This window comes from Drosophila miranda, chromosome 4 (assembly GCF_003369915.1).
Source record: "Drosophila miranda strain MSH22 chromosome 4, D.miranda_PacBio2.1, whole genome shotgun sequence".
In the NCBI taxonomy this organism is placed as follows: domain Eukaryota; kingdom Metazoa; phylum Arthropoda; class Insecta; order Diptera; family Drosophilidae; genus Drosophila; species Drosophila miranda.
The window spans coordinates 28099936-28118708 of NC_046677.1; the positions used below are offsets into that span (position 1 = coordinate 28099936).

The 18773-nt window shown below is 52.7% G+C and overlaps 3 protein-coding genes and 1 long non-coding RNA gene across 6 annotated transcripts in view; 3 read left to right on the forward strand and 1 right to left on the reverse strand.

The window, feature by feature from the left end:
* LOC117189074 overlaps positions 1–18773 on the reverse strand; it is a 60723-nt gene that overhangs the window by 26064 nt on the left and 15886 nt on the right. The window lies entirely within an intron of this gene.
* Positions 591–4842, forward strand: LOC108161787 (transcription factor glial cells missing 2). Of its 3 annotated transcripts, none has more exons than XM_017296134.2 (3): positions 591–1124; positions 2774–3461; positions 3519–4842. In XM_017296134.2, the coding sequence occupies exons 1-3, from the start codon at positions 1114–1116 to the stop codon at positions 4674–4676; spliced, it is 1857 nt and encodes a 618-aa protein (XP_017151623.1). In that variant the 5' UTR covers positions 591–1113; the 3' UTR covers positions 4677–4842. The 3 variants fall into 3 exon arrangements, with proteins under 3 accessions (XP_017151623.1, XP_017151624.1, XP_017151625.1); XM_017296135.2 differs by having other exon boundaries at positions 592–1124; positions 3522–4842; XM_017296136.2 differs by lacking the exon at positions 591–1124 and adding an exon at positions 2214–2712.
* Positions 5233–8081, forward strand: LOC108161794 (thioredoxin-2). The gene is made up of 3 exons (XM_017296143.2): positions 5233–5419; positions 7338–7484; positions 7558–8081. The coding sequence occupies exons 1-3, from the start codon at positions 5396–5398 to the stop codon at positions 7705–7707; spliced, it is 321 nt and encodes a 106-aa protein (XP_017151632.1). The 5' UTR covers positions 5233–5395; the 3' UTR covers positions 7708–8081.
* Positions 8696–14785, forward strand: LOC108161793 (galactosylgalactosylxylosylprotein 3-beta-glucuronosyltransferase S). The gene is made up of 5 exons (XM_017296142.2): positions 8696–9669; positions 12988–13260; positions 13330–13592; positions 13659–14010; positions 14072–14785. Exons 1-5 carry the CDS (start codon positions 9303–9305, stop codon positions 14131–14133), a joined length of 1317 nt encoding a protein of 438 aa, XP_017151631.1. The 5' UTR covers positions 8696–9302; the 3' UTR covers positions 14134–14785.

Here is an 18773-nt window from a genome sequence, read left to right on the forward strand (position 1 = left end):
TGATTCTTATCGGCTGTTGCACATGGAAGCCCCTCTCCCCTCCACTCCCAATAGGCAAAACTTTAAAAACTCTCAAAGACACACACGCACACAAGCACAGAGAAAAGAGCAGTACTCCAGAGCGAGTGGGAGAGAGAGAGAGAGAGAGATGCAGTGTGTCTGCGTGTGCGTGTGCTCGTGTTTATCCGACCAATCAGAGGCGAGAAGTGCCGCTGCCGCCGCTACTGCTGCCTGGAAGAAGCCGCTGCCTGGAAGGGAGCTCAGCTCTGGACTCTGGGCTCTGAGTATCTGTATCTGACGGATACATTTCGGCACTCTGGGCAGCTGCGGCTCCTCTTCGCCCTGTTGGCTGTTCGTGGCCGTTGATTATGCGCCGACGTCGGCTGTCGGCTGGCGGCTGTGTGTGCGTGTGTCGGTGTGCCCGTGTGTGTGTGGAGAGTGGAGTTTTCGCCAAATTATGCGGGTGGTTCCGTCTTTCCATCCATCTATCCATCTGTCCACCCGCACCCCCTCTCTGTCCCCCTTTTGCCACTTGCTTTTTTGTTGGCTTTTGTAGGTGGAGCCAGAGACAGAGCCAGAGCCCAGTGCCAGAGCTCGCGCGTATCCATTCATTCCCTTGTTGACAAAACTTGGCATCGCTCGCACTCCGTGGCTCCGTGTATCTGTGTATCTTTAGCGCTGAAGTTTGCTTTTGTCTGCTGCCGCTGCTGGGCCGTGGCGCTGCTTTTGTTTTTGTCTCTTGCACGAGGAGGAGTATCTGGCAGATACACAGTACGCAGAGTATACAAAGCGCTCGCTCCTCTCACAGGTTGCCACACAGTGAAAGGTCGTCCGTTAGCATCCGCTCTTGTCGTCGTCGTCGTCGTCGCGTGCGTTGAAATTCGTGAAATTAGCGACGGCTAACAGTGCGGTATCCGTGAGATACTACTCAGAGTATTTTCAGAGTCTATACTCGCCCTCTTTTAATTGGATTACAATGATTATCCATCCATCGAGTGCTGTGGCAATTGTGAAGTGAACAAGATACATCCATTGGATACAATCCGCTATCAAAAGTATCTCTGCAACACTGGGATTACAGCAGCTGATCATTCATTTGGATTCACTTGGAATATGGTTGTAATGTAAGTGAAAAAGTATCTTCCGGATGAAAGCATCCGTCACAAACAAAGTACAGGAAAGATACACCAAAGTATCCCCAAAGTAAAGTATCTCCTGAAGAAATCAAAGAGGGATATCCGATGGAATAGGTATCTTAGATAGAAGTATCTGCCACTAGAGTCTCCGAGTCTCCACTCTCTGTATCTGTACCTGCACCTATAGAGACACGTATCTGTAAAGTATCCCCCAATTCGCGATCTTTTGACACACATCCATCTGCATTTTCCAATCCGTTGCATGCCTCCGATGAGACATAGCTCTCCCACACCCCCAAAAGATGGTGCCACAAATCAAACGATCAATTAGAGCGTGGGGCAGGGGCAGCGGCAGGGGCAGGGGCCACAAAATGTAAATGATTTCCAACGCTTTATTATCACACGCTGTGGCCTGTGGCATGCCGTGTGCACCACAACTTAGTTAATGTGGCACTCCAATCGCGACCGATCCACAGAGATGCCGCCGCGGGAGGGAGACCACACACACACACAGGTCCCCCCCCAAAAGGCGGGGGCGCATAGCAAGAGGCAGGGGCCACGAGTGAAAGGGTCACAACATCTCTCGGACATAGGAGGAATATAGAGACATATTTTCTAGGTGACAAACTTATTATGAGATTCCCGAACCCCCCGCGAGGGGAACCCCGAGCCAGAGCCAGAGCCAGAACGAAGTGAGATGCAATCAACATCTGAGATAAGCGAGCGACTAACGAGCGCCCAAAGAGACACCCAAGAGACACCAAGTGTCAGGCAGTCAATTTACGGGCCCAAAACAAAGCGCTAAGAGCACACCGATAGCCGACACACAAGCGACTTGCCACACGACGAACGACGGAGCAGAACAGAAAAGAACAACAGGTTCATCGAGAAATCCGGGGGGGCGGGGGGGGGGGACCACCAAGTGATTGAAACGACACGACCGACACGGGTATCGGAATCGGGATCAGAAACAGAATCAGAGCCAGTGTTAGGGCCAGAGTTATTAGCCAAGAGCCAAGAGCGTTCTCATTCGTGCAACCTGCTGTGGCTTCCAAGTACACATAAAAACAAAAACGCTCGAGGGAGTGCGAGGTTGGGGCCTGAATCGAAACAAATTTATGGCTAATTGCAGACCGCGAGCCGCACTAAACGATCGGCCACACATTCTCCCTCCCACACACGGCGCGTCGTCTCGCGAGATCTGCCCCTTCAATCAAGTCGATCAGGTCTCAATCTCCGAGTCTCGTGCCTGACTCAGCCGCCGGCGCTCCACGCTCCACGTTCCAAGCTCCAAACTGGCGCTCATTCGGATTGGATTACAAGCCATAGAACGGAGTTTGGAGACGGAGTTGGGGCCGGGGCTGGTGGCGGAGGCAACGGTAGATTTATGCGTTTCATGGGGCAGGCCGCATCGTAAATGCAGCAAGCATTTCATTTGATTGACAGACAGACTCCCCGCCAGAGCGAGCTTCACAGTTTAGGATGCAATTAAGATGGAAATTCCTTAAACGAGGCACTAAAACAAAGGGGAACATCCCCATTCCCATCCCCACCAGAGTGGTGGTGGGGGATCTAAGTAGATCATCCGATACTCCCACTGAGGGATTACTCATCCAAAATGGATCTTCCTTTCACAGAAATGGCTACAGCTTCAAGTCGCAGCAAATTCTCAGCAATCAGCAGCAGCAGCCGGATCCCCAACAGCAGCAACAGAATCTCTGCCTCTCTGCCGGAATGACGGTCAAGACAAAGCGGGACTGGGACATCAATGACGCCATCGTGCCGCATGTGGCAGACCTGGAGTTCGACGAGTTCAGCGAGTGGAGCGACGGGCATGTGCGGCACATCTACGCGCTGCACAACGAGGAGGCCAAGAAGCACATCTCCGGCTGGGCGATGCGCAACACCAACAACCACAACGTGAACATCCTCAAGAAGAGCTGCCTGGGGGTCCTGGTGTGCTCGCAGCACTGCGTCCTGCCCAACGGGTCGAGGATCAACCTGCGGCCTGCGATCTGCGACAAGGCGCGCCGCAAGCAGGAGGGCAAGCAGTGCCCCAACAAGAGCTGCCGGGGCGGGAGGCTGGAGATCAAGCCCTGCCGCGGCCACTGCGGCTACCCCGTGACCCACTTCTGGCGCCACTCGGGGAACGCCATCTTCTTCCAGGCCAAGGGAGTCCACGATCACCTGCGGCCAGACCCCAAGAACTCGAGTGTCTCGAAGCGCGCCTTCGGCAGGATTCCGCTCGGCGGGAAGGCCTCTGTGGGCGCCACGAATCCCAAGAAGTCCGTCATCGCGGGACTGGTGAAGCAAGTGAAGCAGCAGGTGAGTCTGAGCCACAGTCTCCTCCTCCTCCTCCGATCCTAAAACTGTTCCTTCCAGCAGAATCTCATGGGAAAGGGCATCAAGGGGCATCGTCCGGCGGCGGCCAGCAATCCCTTGAGCCATTCTGCCGCCTCTGCTCTGGACATTTATCCGTTCAATGGCTGCGGCAAGTGCCACACCACCTACAGCCACTGCACCTGCCACAGCTACCTGGAGGCGGGCCAATCCTCGAGCTACGCGAGCAGCGGCGTGGCGGGGGGCTGGCCGCTGAACGGGGCGGAGGCCACGATGGGCAATCACTGCGAGAGCTCCGCGAATGTGTTCACGGTGAACCACCAGCACATCACCTACAACTATCCCACCATCTACCATGCCACGCCGGCGGCCGCCACGGCCCCCAGCAAGTCCCCGGGCCTCCCGTACGCCTGTATCTCGGAGCTGGCGGCAGCCTCCTACCAGCAGCAGCAGCAGCAGCAGCAATCCTCCAGCGGCGGCTACAGCAACGCCATGTGCCACCAGGGCCCAGCAGCCACGGGGTGTGGCATCCCCTACGAGTCGAGTCCTCAGTTGGCGACGCCGGAGCCCGAGTTCATCAACTACTCGCAGATCAAGCAGCACCTCGGGGGCAGCATCCAGGAGGAGCTTTGCAAGGGGGAGGGACAGGGGCAGGGGCAGGGGCAGCCAACCGTCAAGTATAACGCCACCGTGGAGACGCAGCCGCTGGCGTACGCGGAGGAGAACTACGACTACTACTACAGCAGCCATCGGGAGGCGAAGGGACTCGTCCAGGACTACGATCTGCAGCAGCACCATCCACACGGGCATCCGCACCAGCAGCAGTTCCCCGGAGGCGTCTCCGCTGCCGCTGGACACTTTTACGAGAGCGCCAACGGCTACAACGGCGTCAGCTACTTCGATACGGGAACCACAGTGCCACCCGCCTCAGTGTCCGCCTCCACGGGTGCTGCATCGAATCCTGGCATCGATCCCGGCAGCGCTTCCGGCTATGGATCCTACTACGATCACTATTCCTCGTACGAACAGCAGATGGCACAGGCTCAGGCCCAGATCGCACAGCCCTCGATCGGAGTGATGCCCACAGTGGCAGTGGCCCCGCCGCCTCCGCCCCCACCGCCCACGCTCACGTACCATCACCATCATCATCACCATTTGCACCACTCTGCGGCAGCAGCTGCCACACATGCGGCCCATTGACAGATTTGTACTTAAAGAGAGGGAGGAATCACTCACTAGCTAGTAGCGTTTAGTTTAGTTTAGTGATAGTGATTAGTGGCGAAATCTTAATTTCCAAAAACGTATTTGTAGTGTTAAAGAATTGTTTTCTTTTCAAATAAATTATGAAATATGTGTTGATTCTCTACGCAGTTTGAATTTCCGTTACAGGCAGCGCCCTCTGGAGAGTAGGGGCGCTAGCACCTCGTTAGCGGGTATACCCTGCGGCTGAATGCACATAGAAGCTAAACAGAACGTTGGCAGAATCACTGTTCCGACGCTGTTAAGCAGTAACAACATAGACAGCACATGTTACGTTAACATGAAAGCTCTAGAAAAACTCAAAACTCATACATGAAACGCAAAAATGAGCGCTCTCGCTCCAACTCGAATCTGCTTTGAGCTTAAAGGTATGCTAACAGAGCACTGTTAACGAAGAAGTTCAAGAAACGGCCGCGGCTAGGGGCGCCAGCCAACAGCTTGCTAACAGCAAAGATTATATTTAACATCGCTGGGCATTCGATTCGGCATCATTCATTCGAATTCCAACACCGAAACGAGCTTGCGTCGTGGCGAAGAGTGCTCTCTCTGCTCTGCTCCTCTGCTCCACTCCACTGCTGCTAATTAAGTAACTTTTTGTACATTTTCTACCGCCGGCTCCAACGCAACACAACACAACCTCCAACCTCCCGAGCTACATAATGGTTTACCAAGTGAAAGACAAGGTGAGTGAATCATCTGTGAATAAATCGTGAATAGTCTGTGGGCGACAAGTTCCGGCTTCAATTGTGTGCTGTGTGGAATATCCCCAATAAATAGCCTTCCTCCCCGTGCCATAGAAAACTAAGTGCAAATGGAAATGAAATTGGAATTGGAATTCCTCTTTCTTTTTATCTTTTTCTATTTCTTCGTTTCATTTCATTCTCCACGCTTTTGCCATACGTTTGCTTACGACGAAAATTGGGGGCAGGGGGGGCGATGGAGGTGGCTGTGTCTGTGGCCCTCAGGCAGTGTTGTTGTCGCTTTGGCGGCCCCAACGAATGTCAGGGGGAAGGGAAACAGCCAACAGCGAAAACAATCAAGAAAGAAAGCCAAAAACCAGTATGAGAATAGCATAGAGAAGCAGAGAGAGAAAGAGAAACAGAGCGAAGAGAAGGTTATGATATCATCTCTCAAAGATGACCATTCCGTCTGTGGTCTGGCCAAAATGTCATGGGAATCCGGGCAGTGGAAAGACATAGGAAAGTGGAATTTAATGGTCTTTCATTCCGACTTTTGATTGAGTAATCTCCTCCACAAATATAGTCCACATGAATATGTGAATGCGAGTGTATTCAGAGCATGAGCTAGCAATAAATCGCTATCGGGTCTCGGGGTCTAATTCTCGGGGTTAGGAATACTACTGTACAGGGTGTACTGTTTTTTACGCGCCATTCAGCGACAGCAGCAGCGACAGCGACGGAGATGGAGAGCGTCCCCTCGGAAAGGGGTGGAAACCGGTTGAATGATTGCCCTGCACATCTCATTGCCATGCCCCTTCCCCTGCCACTCTCGTAAATACGAATAAAATACCAAATATTGCGTCAGAGAGTGAATATTTCGCGTTCTCTAGAGTACAGTGTGGATTTCCTCCACTCATGTAAATATTTAATGCACAAGCACAAGCCACCTCCTAACCATTGACCCCCTAACCCCGTCCGTTCTTCCATTTGTATTCCATTTGTGGTCTACCCATGTTCCTGCTTATCGGAAGAAACCACTTGCTGGAACATTCCTAAACACAATTTCGACATTATAATTGAATCCATTCAAAAGTGATTTGATCATGGAGTGAATCATCTATAGAATAGATCTCATCTTTGGATGGAAATCTTACTCATCTTGGAACACGTTTCCCAGAACTTGTTCCGTTTATGTTAATTCTCCACCGAAAGCCGGATTCCCATTCCACACCCCCCTCTGGGGAGTCATTCCCCACCTGCCGAATGCCACAGGCCCCATGCCCCATGCCCACAGTAATTCCATTAGAGCCATTTCTTTGACTCTGTTTCTGCGATTACCATCGCACATACCCGCAAATTAATTAGAGGTCACCGCCGCGGAAAACGTGACAGAGGCGGGGCCCCAACAGCCAACACAAAACACCCAACAACCAACCTCTAATTTCATTGCATTTCACTCTTATGTTCGTGTCGCTGGAGGGGTGCTCCCATTCATTTGGAATTTATAAGTGCACGCCACACTCGTTTATTATTTAGAAACAATTCTTGCGGGGTCTTGGCCAGAAAACATTTCAATCAAATGGAAAACTGTGTGCCGTGCCATGGGATACAGATCGGATCGAATATATAGAACAGCGGACTGGAAACTCATTAACATCTGATTAGCACCTATGGGAAAAGCAGAGGAAGGGTATTGTGGGGGGGACTGGCAAGTTTTGGGGTTGCCAGGCAACAGTTTGTGGCTACAACAGCGCCCTTATCGCGCACATGTCAGCGATAAGGAGAGGGAGTGCTGGGAGCTACGGTGGATCAACGGGAAACGAGAGACGGGGGGAAAAGTGGGTCAATCGGGGATGGAAAAGGCACACGCACACATGATAACCACTCCATCTCTCTCTCTCTCTCTCTATCCCTCCCTCAGGCCGACCTCGATGCCCAGCTGCAGCAGGCGGGAAACAAGCTGGTGGTCCTGGACTTCTATGCCACCTGGTGCGGCCCCTGCAAGATGATCGCCCCCAAGCTGGCGGAGCTGGCCACGCAGTACGCCGACAACATTGTCATCCTCAAGGTGAGAATCCACTGCTCTGGAGTGGACCCATATCTATCTGTATCTGCATCTACATCTGTTTCTGTCTCTGCAGGTCGATGTCGATGAATCCGAGGATATTGCCATGGACTACAACATCTGCAGCATGCCCACGTTTGTGTTCATCAAGAACACCAACAAGGTGGAGGAGTTCGCTGGGGCCAATGCCCAGCGGCTGGAGGATGTCATCAAGGCCAACATCTAGGATGGATCCGGAATGGACCGCCACACCGCTTCGAGTTCTACATAAAACATTTAGTTAATTATTCCATAAGTGCAGAGAGGATCGGGAGCGATCAGGATCAAGGAGTGTTGTTTGTTTGTTGTCCGCCAATCGATTTCCCCCCCATAAGAGAGCTGCAGTGCAGCTCCCGAAAGAGTGCAGCAATCAAAAAAGTGAGATACTAGTGGCTTTTAATCGTTTAAACATTTGCTTAATTAACAATCAAAAAACACACACACACACACACACACACACACACTAAACGAATTGTAGACACATTTGTACCGCCCCACAACCCGCAAGCGTAAAAAACTTTATAAGAAATAAATGTAACACCCGTTCTATCCGTTTGTAAATCATTCGCTTTCATTCAGTGGTTCTGCGGCATTCAGTGGGATTCAGGGGGAGAAATACAGAATATTGCGAAATGGTAGCCAAGTCAAATATCAGTAAAAGGCCCAAAGAACCTCGTAATCATCCAGACAATTGCAGCGATTAAATGTGCAGATTAGATAAGATACAATGTGTACGGATTGGTTATGGAGTCTACGAGTGTTTCGGGTTTCTCTGGCTAGACAGCTGTTGCTATCGTTTAAAGGGAAAAATTTCAATCGCAAGATTTAGGGTTCCTTTTCTTTCGCTTTTGAAAAATACTTTCCCGCTTTACCCATGAATTTCCAATTTGAAATTTAGCCAAGACCCAAACCCAAAAGAGTGTCTGCTACTACCCAATACAACACTGGGCCAGCTGTGGTAGTGGTTGAAGAGAGAGCCAAGGTACAAGCATTTATAAGCTAAGGTAAGGTAAACTTATACAAAGGTGTTCCACAGGTAAGGGACATACATTCCTAGCATCCAATGAACCACAAGCGGCACTTGCCCCTACCTAACCTAGTTATACCCTGCGCTCGCATGCACCTAGAAGGCATTCGAACAACAAAAGATAAAGAGAGCGAGAGAGCAAAACAACAAAAGCAACACGGGAGAGAGAGCGAGCGAGCGAGGCAGCAGGCGGTGCAAAAGTTTATTCCGATTATTCAGATTTTTGTCAAAGCTAGCGGCGGCGTCTTCGCGTGTTTGTTCGTCGATTCTGTGGCTCTGGCGAATATTTTGATTTGGTTTTTTATAGACCTACCGCTGCCGCCCTGTTCCCCCGCGTGTGTGACAGCCACAGAAACACAGAAACCCAGAAGAAGAAACAGAAATAACAATAACTGAAAAGAAAAGGAAAAGAGAGCAGAGCAGAGCAGAGCAGAGCAGAGTGGCCGCCAAATGTGCTTGGAATTTGCTTAATTTTCGGGTCTTTCGTTCTGTTCTCGGAATTGTATAACAGAAGGGAAGAGAGAGGAGAGGAGAGGAGAGAGGGAGGAGGACGGCTTCTAGTCCTCCCCTCCACCCCACAAATGGCAAACGCAGCCCCGCGCCCTCTGCATCACAGTCGTCGTCTGCGTCGTCGTGGGGTCCGGGGATGCAGCAGCAGCAACGCCACTGCCAGCCCCAGATCTGCAGCAGCTGACGCCTGAAACCGCATCTGAATCTGAGTCCCATCCGCGGAGAACCGTGCCCCGAGCCGCATAATGCCAAGTGCCTATTACGCGGCACTCGACCAGCCACTGACATCGTCCGACGACGAGGAGGAGGACATCGAGTGGCATCAACAGCAGCACCGCCAGCGACAGCAGCGGCGCCCCAAGGGGGCCGCACCCAGTATACCGTTTCTGGCAACCCATTCCCTGCCACCCCCCATGGCCCACCTTCGCGGTTCCAGTGGCGTCGTCGGGAGCAGGCGCCGCTGCCTGCGGACAGCAGGCCTCTTTGGGGGGGCCCTTATCTTCCTCATCGCCTTCTGCTACTTCACCCTCGGCACGGACACGCGACTCGCCCTGGGACTGGGCGGCGGCGGCGGAGGCGCCACCGATGACTCCGATGAGGGAATCCACCTGGGTAAGCACTCCCAATCCCTCGGCCTGTCCCGCTTCCGGGAGTTGGCCAGACAACGCAAGACAATTCCCGCATTCGATGGTCAAGACCAGCTCAAGTTCGTATCCAAAAACCAAAAAGATTCAAGTATCCGCAATCCATATAGATCATGTGAGTGAGTCCTTCCTTCCCCTCATCCCTTCCCTTCTTTATTGCACGTTGCACCTGTCCCTCCCCTCCCCTTCCAACCCACGATGGACTGGAAAGTGATTTACGAGAGAGAAAGAGACCCCACTTTCACTTTCGGTTTTTCCGTTTCTGTTTTGGCTTTGGGCCAACGAAACGAATCAAACTGACCGACACCCTGATACCCTGCACGAGGCCGGGGCATATGGGTTTGGGCAGAGGTCCATCCCCGAAAGGGGGCCACTACTTTTCCACCCCGCGCGCGTTTTTCGCCGCTTCGATGAGTTATGGGCCGCGGTTATTATCGCGTGTAGCTGGTCGATCCACTTCGCTTCGCTGTTTGCTGTTTGCTGTTTCTGTCGCTTCGGCTGTCAGTTTCTGGTTTCAGTTTCATGCTGCCGTTTGTTGTATTATTCATGCCCCCCCCCCCCCCCTTGCGGTAATTGCTCTAATTTAATAGCATTGTCTTGCAGCGTCTCATACACTCCATTGACAGCCACCACACCCCCACGCCCCTCCCCCCTTTTGTGTGCCTTCTTTGGCCTCCGTGTATTTTTATTGCACGCCGCGAAAGCCGCGCCGTGGACAAGGTCAAATATTCCATCTAACTGGGGCTTTCCACTTCACACGGCCCTCCCCAAATGTCACGACGGGGTACATCGACTAAGGGGAGAGGAATGCGACAGGCAGGTCTATGGATGGCATAGCCACACATTCAAGTGGGGGCAAGTCTTTGCAGATCGATTGGGAATCCCAATCTTTCGGGTAGGGTATTCCCTTCTTCTGATATCCCCCTCCTTGCTGGCCCTCCGTCGGCTATCCGTAATTCATTACCCAATTTCGCACGGGCTTTCTTCGCTGTTCCGGGAATGGTAGCTACGCTTGCATGCCCCAATGCCCATTTTGGGGCATGGACGGATAGGAAGGGGGTGGGACACTATATCGATTGATTTCCTTGGCAAAAGAAAGCTTCAATTAGGGGCCCCCTCTGCCCCCTTCTGTTACACAACTCGCCCCACCCATGACACATGGGCTTTTCGGATTCGTAATCGTGTAAACACAAAATCCCATATCTGAATGGCATACCACACGAATGCGACTCCGACTGCGACTGCGACTACGACTCTGTTTTAATCAGTTTTTTTGAGTTCTGAATGGCACACCCCTTCTTTAATTGCACTTTTCCCATCCCCCCATTCCCCCCTTTTCACCATCCGGCGCCGCCTTTCGAGTAGAAGCGCCTCAAACGAGTCCAGAGTTCGGATTCGCTTTAATTTCCATGAGAAAACAACTACAAACAGTACAAAAGTACTCAAGAGGGGGCAGTGGGGAGGCATATGGGAGGTGGGAGGTGTTACCACTTGTTGCCCCCATAATCTGTGCTCTTGTTGTGGGATCATCTGTTTGTTTCGTTCCGCCTCGAGTCGAGTCGAGTCGATTTCAATTTCAATTTCTTTCAATTGCGCGTGTCGAGACGGGTGCTTGACCGCATGCCCCTCCCCCACTATAGTAGTATATTTCCACTATACCCCCAAGAAAAGTGGCCCCCCCGAAACAATACGGCACCTGCAGTTATATATAACACTTCCCTATATAGCACTTGCATTTATCTGGCCCCAGCGCTCCTTTATAGCACCCACGCTCCAGGAAATGTGGGACGACCGAACATTTTAGTCACTATCACCAATATGGCAAAGTGTATTTTTCGGACACACACAAACACACACAACAGTGCAACTCAAATTGCCATCAAAATGTCTAAGCAAATGTTAACAATTTGTAAATTTCCGCCTCTCCAGTGAATGGCATGAATGCCATGATTCACATTCATGAATCGAGAGATTAAGGAGACGCATTCATGAATGAACTGGCTACAGGCCCCGAAGAAACATTCAGCTATCGAATGTTCCGTCTCCAGCTATGGGGAAATATGACTCATAGATCTTCCAAATAGTGCCCCGATGTCTGGGTACAACATTTCGTATCGCTGCGTAGATTCTTCTTCTTCAAGGAGCGCTGGGGACAGATATGGCTCTACTTCTGGGCCTTGGATCGTAGTATCTCCAGCCTTTCGTTATTGAATCTAGAAAAAAGTCCCGCAGGGAGGGTCACAAGCCACCAATCACCAATCACGAATCAATCATATGCTTGCGGTCATATGCTTGGGGAATTCAGGATGAGTCTCCTAATCATTCCTGCGATTGCCCCATGGAGACTCCGGGTCTGCCGTCTGGGGCTCTATGCACTCGACTCTTATTTACGTTCACATTCATAACCGTATTCATACGCGTATTCGTACTCCCCAATGGCACCACCAATTAATCATTAAAATGGGGTACGTGCGTGGAGGTGCCTCCCTCCGTACCTGGCTACAGATTGCTGTTTGATTTTGTTGCTTGCGGCGTGTCGTGGCGTCCTCCCATTCTCATTGTTAAGTGTTTGGTTTATCAGCCGCCGCAGAGGGGGGGGAGATGGGGCAAACATACGCACTTGTGACGGGTGGGACAGCCCCACCATCAACAGTTTTTACGACTCTGATGATGATGGCAGACGCAGACACTGTGATATCGGCAAACAAACAAACGAGCGGCCGGCCTGAATGTGTCCATTGTTCGATTAGTCCATTCCACCTGGAATAATCATCATTCGCGTGCTCTCCCCCCCCCAACCACCCCATTTGGTGGGTCTCTATTTTCGTGCCGTCAATATTTAATAACTTATTAGTGCATTCGACCGGGGGGTGGGAATACGAGAGGGAGAGGGTTCCCCCTTTTGTTATCCGGAGAATTATGTGTTACATATCGTTTTATCGTTAGTTGGGGAGTATTCCATTCCGCTCTCGAATTCCATTAACGGGAACCGCAGTTGCAATTACACTTGCACTCGTTTTCCGGTTTACACTTTGGGGGAGGGTGGGGGTTGCCATAATGGAGACGCCTCACGCATTGGAAGATCTTTGGATAAGAATTCCATTATTCCATGGCGTATAATTAGCCCATTACTGGGATTCCATCTCCTCCCCCCAGAAGCGACTGGGAATGCTTACGTGATGCCACACGATCATGGGATCGTGGGGGGTCAATGGAGGTGCTCACCCCTCAGCAAATAGTTGAATAATTACAAACACTGATTCATTCCCCCGCTCTGCTCCCACAGATGGCATCCTCTCGCGGGCCCTCAACGAGTCGCTGCATCTCTGCAGCGAGGGCCACCTGGATCAGCGGCTGTACGTGCAGGACAAGCCGGTGGCCCAGTACGGACACCTGCCCATCATTTACTTCGTGACGCCCACGTATCCGCGGCGGGAGCAGATCCCGGAGCTGACGCGCCTCGCCCACACCCTGCTGCACGTGCCGCGCCTGCATTGGCTGGTGGCCAACGATCAGGAGGGATGCAACACGTTCATGGATGGGATGCTCAAGAGATTCGGTAGAGATTCCATCTGTCCATCTACACAGAGGAGTGCATCATTCTAATCCTACCTCCCTCCCTCCCCAGGCATCCCCTACACTCATCTGGCGAGTCCGATGCCCAGCAATTTTCGCAAGGTGAAGCCTGCCCCGCGGGGCGTGGCCAATCGAAGGGCCGCCCTGCAGTGGCTGCGGCAGCGGAACCTCACGGACGGCGTCCTCTACTTCGGGGACGATGACAACACCTACGACCTGGGGCTCTTCTCCGAGATCCGGCAGACGCAGCGGGTGTCCATGTTCCCCGTGGGATTCATCGCGGACTACGGCGTCAGCGGTCCGGTGGTGCGGAAGGTGCGTCTTGTCCCGGAGACGATCTCTGGGGATGATCTCTAATCCTCCTACCTCCCTCCCTTTCAGGGCAAGGTGGTGGCCTTCCTGGACTCGTGGCTCGCGGGCAGACGCTGGCCCGTGGACATGGCCGGCTTCGCGGTGAATCTCGAGTACATGGCCCAGTTCCCGAACGTGAATATGCCGTACAAGCCGGGCTTCGAGGAGGACCGCTTCCTGCGGAGCATCGGCCTGCGGCTCGACCTGATCGAGCCGCGTGGCAGCAACTGCTCGCAGATCCTGGTGTGGCACACGCAAACGAAGAGCAAGAAGGCGGCGGTGGTGCGGCTGGAGAGCGAGTATCTCGACGGGCGCTCCAATCTGGGCGCGCTCTTTCGTTCGCTGAAGATCATGGGCGTGGCCAGTGCCTCGGACACGGAGGGTACGTGTACGCCCCCTTTCTGTGGAGCATTTACTGATGCACTTCCTTTCCCCTCCTGCAGGTCCCAAGGCGCTGATCAGCAAGAATGGCAAGGCCTCGGATCACGCGACGATCCTGAGCTGAGGATCGCCTCCCCCCACAGCATCCCACGTTCACGTTTGAATAGTACTCATTATTCAGAGGCAAACGATTCACAGAAGATGAATGCAGCTCGAATGAAGGAGATGCTGCCGGTGCTCCTGCTCCTCCAAGGGTCTCTCTCTTGAGATCTTCCTCCCCCTCCCCCGATTGTTAATTAGTGTTGTAGATACTCTCTCTGTCTCTTTCTCTCTCTCTCGTCTGTGTGTGTGTGCTCTCTCTCCCTTTCTCAAGTGATAATCAAATAAGAATGAAAGACAGGCAGGATCTTCCTCCTCTCTCTCACGTTTCTCTCTTAAGTTAGTCGCATGCTAGTGCATGTATTAGCGCTTTAGTTAGTGGCTTCTCGTAGGTTGTATCCCCCACGAAAAAGATCTGCCACACATATCAAAGAAGAAGAGTTCGTTCTTCTCTCTGTCATCCGATCGAATCATACATTCATACATCGTGCGGAGGAGGCCCTGGGGTCTACTCCAAGAGTCGGATCTATGTCATTAATAAATACACCTATAGAATATAGAATAGACAATGTATAAGCATACCCTGTAAGCCCGCTCCCCTCGTGGCTGAGGGGGGATGGGGCAAACCCCAAACACAATAAATGCTACGTTTTTGTATGGCTTTCTCCAACAAGCAATTTGCGCTTTTTTCTCCCATCCGCCGCTCCAAGAGGCAAAGTAAAAGGTAAGTGGAATATGAATCGCAAATGGAAAATGGCAGCATCTGCCTCCGCTTTCATTGTCTCCCTCTCTCTGTGTGTGAGTGTGTGGCAAGTGCCAACAGTGTGGCATAAAACAGCAAACAATACTTTTCAATTAACTTTCAGCTCAACCCTTAACCGTATCCGCCATCCGCCATCCGCCATCCGCCATCAGCATTTCTTTGCTCATCCGCATCGCTCTTCTCCTCTTTTAAAGGCGTTCTTCTTCCTGCCTTCAGGAAGCCCCCCAACAGACCCCCAAAACGCATTCATTTCATGCTGCACTAAGAAAAAGTTGCAGCATTCCCGCCTCGTCGTATATCTTCTAGATTTCGGAGTAGAATAGAGGAAGCGTCGAAGCATGGAATACCCTGTAGAAGGCACAGAAGGGAGTATCCAAAGAGGGAGTATTTTCCTGCTTTCTTAAGGTGGGAAAACATCCTGCTGCTTGTGTCCTCCTTGATTGTCCCTCGATTCTCGATTCCAAGACACCGGCAGACAGCAGGAGGCCGGCAGTTCTTCTTTCTGTGGCACAGAGCGAGAGTCATTGCAGCAGCGGCAGCGGCAGCAGGAGCCCCAGTGAATGGCACGAACGTGTTGCATATGCATCTTCTTCAATGTGAAGTTATGAGGCAAGAAGTTTCTGTGGAGCAGCGGCAGCAGCGGCAGGATAGGCCATCCCACAGGACCTGCTACGTGTGAATGGAGGAGTACGGGCGTGCAGCAATTGGGGGCAGATAAATAGTCGCTCGTAGACTCCGCTGCAACTCTTTGCTTCCTGCAAATTTGTTTGGCTGGAAAATTGCTTTAAAGTGCGGCAGAGGCGGGGAGTAGGGCAGGGCAGGTCTTTCATTAATACTCGAGTGGCAGGCATATAGAAGGTGGGGCTCTTCTCTCGCCTAAACGAGAATCGGAGGTCGCTCTGTCAAAGGACTCGTCTCGTTCCTCTTCCTTTCAAAAGGGGAGAGGCAAAGGCAAAGCCAGGACCAGGACTCAGCCACGGGAATGGCCAGCGCGCGCATTAGGCCATTAAAGCTAATTATACGGCGCCCCCCACAGCCCCACAGCCCCCCACATGCCCCATTCAATGCTCTAGCACTAGAGCCTGCCCCTTCTGGATGGCTGCCACACGCCTTATTAAACGCAGTCCCTGCTGTGGCTGTTGCTGCTGCTGCCGTAATGCCGTAATGCAAGTGCCACTGTGCCACAGCAGACAACTTGATGATGAGGTCGGGATTGATGTTGCAAATGAAGTCGTTGGCATTGCCAGGCGACTGTCCCTCCCCGTCACCCTCCATGGGCTCCGATTTTGCGCCCACTTGAACAGTAAATGGGAAAACCGCAAAGCCATGGATGCGGACACCATTCGATGCGCGAGGATTGCATGCCACTTGGTGCGGCAGCATAGGAAATGCAATACGGAAGTGCAGCAGTGCCCCACCCCACCCCCTGTAAATATCCCTAGCTGCGATCCTTGAAAGTACTATTTTTTTTATTCATGGAATCGGGAAATCGGGGAATCGGGGAATCTCGTCGCGAGGCTACCGATTGAATCTGCGAATGCGGTAGCCATAGCCAGCATTCCGCACTGCATTCGCCACATCTTCCTCCTCGTTGTCGTTGCCGTCGTTGTCGTTGCTGTCGTTGTCGTTGTCGTTGCCGTTGTCGTTGCCGTCGTTGCCGTCGTTGCTGTCGTTGTCGTTGCCGTCGTTGTTGTTGTCGTTGAGGGGTCGCAATCCACGTCGTCCAAGAACCATCCGAGGAGCAATCACTCGTCCCAGAATCAGGCTGGTAGGCCCAATGTAGCGGACGGGGCGGCGGTAACCGGCGCCAAAGCCCCGACGGCGTCGGCAGGACCGTCGACGGAGACGGGGACGGCGGCGACGGAGATGGGGATGGCGGCGAGGGACCCTGCCGTCCCTGGCTGCCTCGTATGCTCGGAGAGTCCGATCCAGCTGGTTGGCCTCCTCGAGCATTTGGTTTATCCACTCAACCTCCCAGTCGGAGTTCTCCTCCTCGACGGCGGGTCTCCCGCCACGAGCACCAGTCGCACGTCCCACCACAAGCCGGTGGGGAGAGCCGCGGCGGCGTTCACCAGAGCGTCGACGGGGCGGCTGGCGGCGAGCAGGCGGTGGCTGGCGCCCGGCCCTGGCGGCCCAGACTGCGTTGGTGGCGTTCATTGCCCCTTGGAGAATTTGGTTTATCCGTTCATGGGCCCAAACTGGGCCAGCCTCTGCTTCCCCTTCCCCGCCGACGGGAGCTGCGTTGTGGGCGTCCATTGCCGCTTGGAGCACGTGCGCACACTGTTCGAGGAGCCAATCAGAGTTCGGGTGTGCGGCAGCTGCCGCTTCAAGCAGTTCGTTTAGCCGTACATTAACCCAATCGACGTTCACTTCCGCTGCCTCTGCCATTGCCACTGCAACTGCCACTGCCCCTGCCTGTGCCTCTGCCTGTGGCCCTTCCTCTGCATCAGCGTCTGGTGGATCTGGCCCCTCTTGCCCCTCTGTTGCACTTGGTAGCACCAGCGTATTTCTGGAGAACTGCTGGAGGCGCCGTTCAACCCATCTGGCCTCCTCCTCCTCCCGATCGTCCACCTCCGGTGGATCGACTGACGTAGAAACGTCCGACATTCCTTCCTTCTTTGGCTTACGATTAGTATTTTTCGATTTATTTCAAAAAAATTTACGAATTTTGTTCCGTTCGAGTCGGAATCCGAGTGTATACTGAAATATTTTACTGAGAAATTGGGAGTCCGGGGAATCAAGGCGACTCAGGGCCTACTGGGATCGTTTGAAAAATACTCTACAAAAAAGTATATTTTCTAGCTGTGCATCTGTATCTGTATCTGTATCTGCGACTATCGATCAGCACAGAAATTTCAAATACGGGGGGATGGAGTTCCATTTCTGGTACTCTTCCATTATAAATCGAATGTCAATTACCACGCCCACACTCTGCCCTCCTGTACGCCCCCATCCCCCTCCCCTGCCCCTCTTCACCGCCCAGTAGCTTAACAAGTTAATTTCCACACAATATTTGCGGCTTGAGTGCGAACAAACAAATTGCGTGGCATTTCCGGTGGGTACTCCCAGGGGTGCCCCCCCTCGGAATGGAGTGGCGACAGCAGCAGCAAAGAGACCAACAAATCAATTGGCTTACAACAGCGAAAGCAACAATAACCACAGGAGCAGCAGGGGGCACGAGGGGGGGGTTGGTTGACCCTAAACAACCGCCAATCAATGCTACCGCCACACGGAACGGGAAAGGGGGTACGGTACGGGAAGGGGGCGGGGGCACACACGGACACAAATTGAAAATTGACTATTGATTGAGCGTGGGCCACACACACACACACGCGGGGCACGAACACTACTGCCACTGGCACTGCCACACCCCTCGAATATCCTGCCGCCACCCCCCCCTCCAATATATCGCAACTACAGGAATACTAATGTGTAAATTATTATTACTAATACGACATGTGGTCGTCAATGGGTGAATGGGTGATTGGAGGAATGGAGACGAGAGTAGAGGAGTGCGGGCAGAGCCTAGAGAGTGCGAGGGCGGCTCCTGGAGAATGGATCCATTGAACCCTCGGATGTTTCATGTGTCTTTGGGCATATTTGAAGAGGAGAACGCTTTGTGGCAGGAATATTTGGAATAATCTACTCTTCGAGAACAGCTGAATGGCAAAGGGACAGTCACACGTGAACGTGCAGGATGTAGCACGCTCCCAGAGGCACCCCAGCAAGGAATCAAGGAATAACCTTTGGAGCAACCCGCTCGAAGCTCGACGCTCGTTACTCGATTCCCCGATTCCCAATTAAATGCATTCCACGCACACGCACAGGCACAGGCACTGGCACTGGCCGATTGGTGGCATACATTTGCATACCCATGCATCAGAGTGTTTTTTTTTTTTTTT

Bases quoted from the DNA above. Each gene is read 5' to 3' on its own strand.
- LOC108161793 (XM_017296142.2), top strand. From the start codon at position 9,303: ATGCCAAGTGCCTATTACGCGGCACTCGACCAGCCACTGACATCGTCC. The intron at 9,670-12,987 runs GTAAGCACTCCC...CTGCTCCCACAG, and splicing joins CGATGAGGGAATCCACCTGG to ATGGCATCCTCTCGCGGGCC. The intron at 13,593-13,658 runs GTGCGTCTTGTC...CCTCCCTTTCAG, and splicing joins GCGGTCCGGTGGTGCGGAAG to GGCAAGGTGGTGGCCTTCCT.
- LOC108161794 (XM_017296143.2), top strand. From the start codon at position 5,396: ATGGTTTACCAAGTGAAAGACAAG. The intron at 5,420-7,337 runs GTGAGTGAATCA...TCCCTCCCTCAG, and splicing joins TTTACCAAGTGAAAGACAAG to GCCGACCTCGATGCCCAGCT. The intron at 7,485-7,557 runs GTGAGAATCCAC...CTGTCTCTGCAG, and splicing joins ACAACATTGTCATCCTCAAG to GTCGATGTCGATGAATCCGA.
- LOC108161787 (XM_017296134.2), top strand. The intron at 3,462-3,518 runs GTGAGTCTGAGC...TGTTCCTTCCAG, and splicing joins TGAAGCAAGTGAAGCAGCAG to CAGAATCTCATGGGAAAGGG.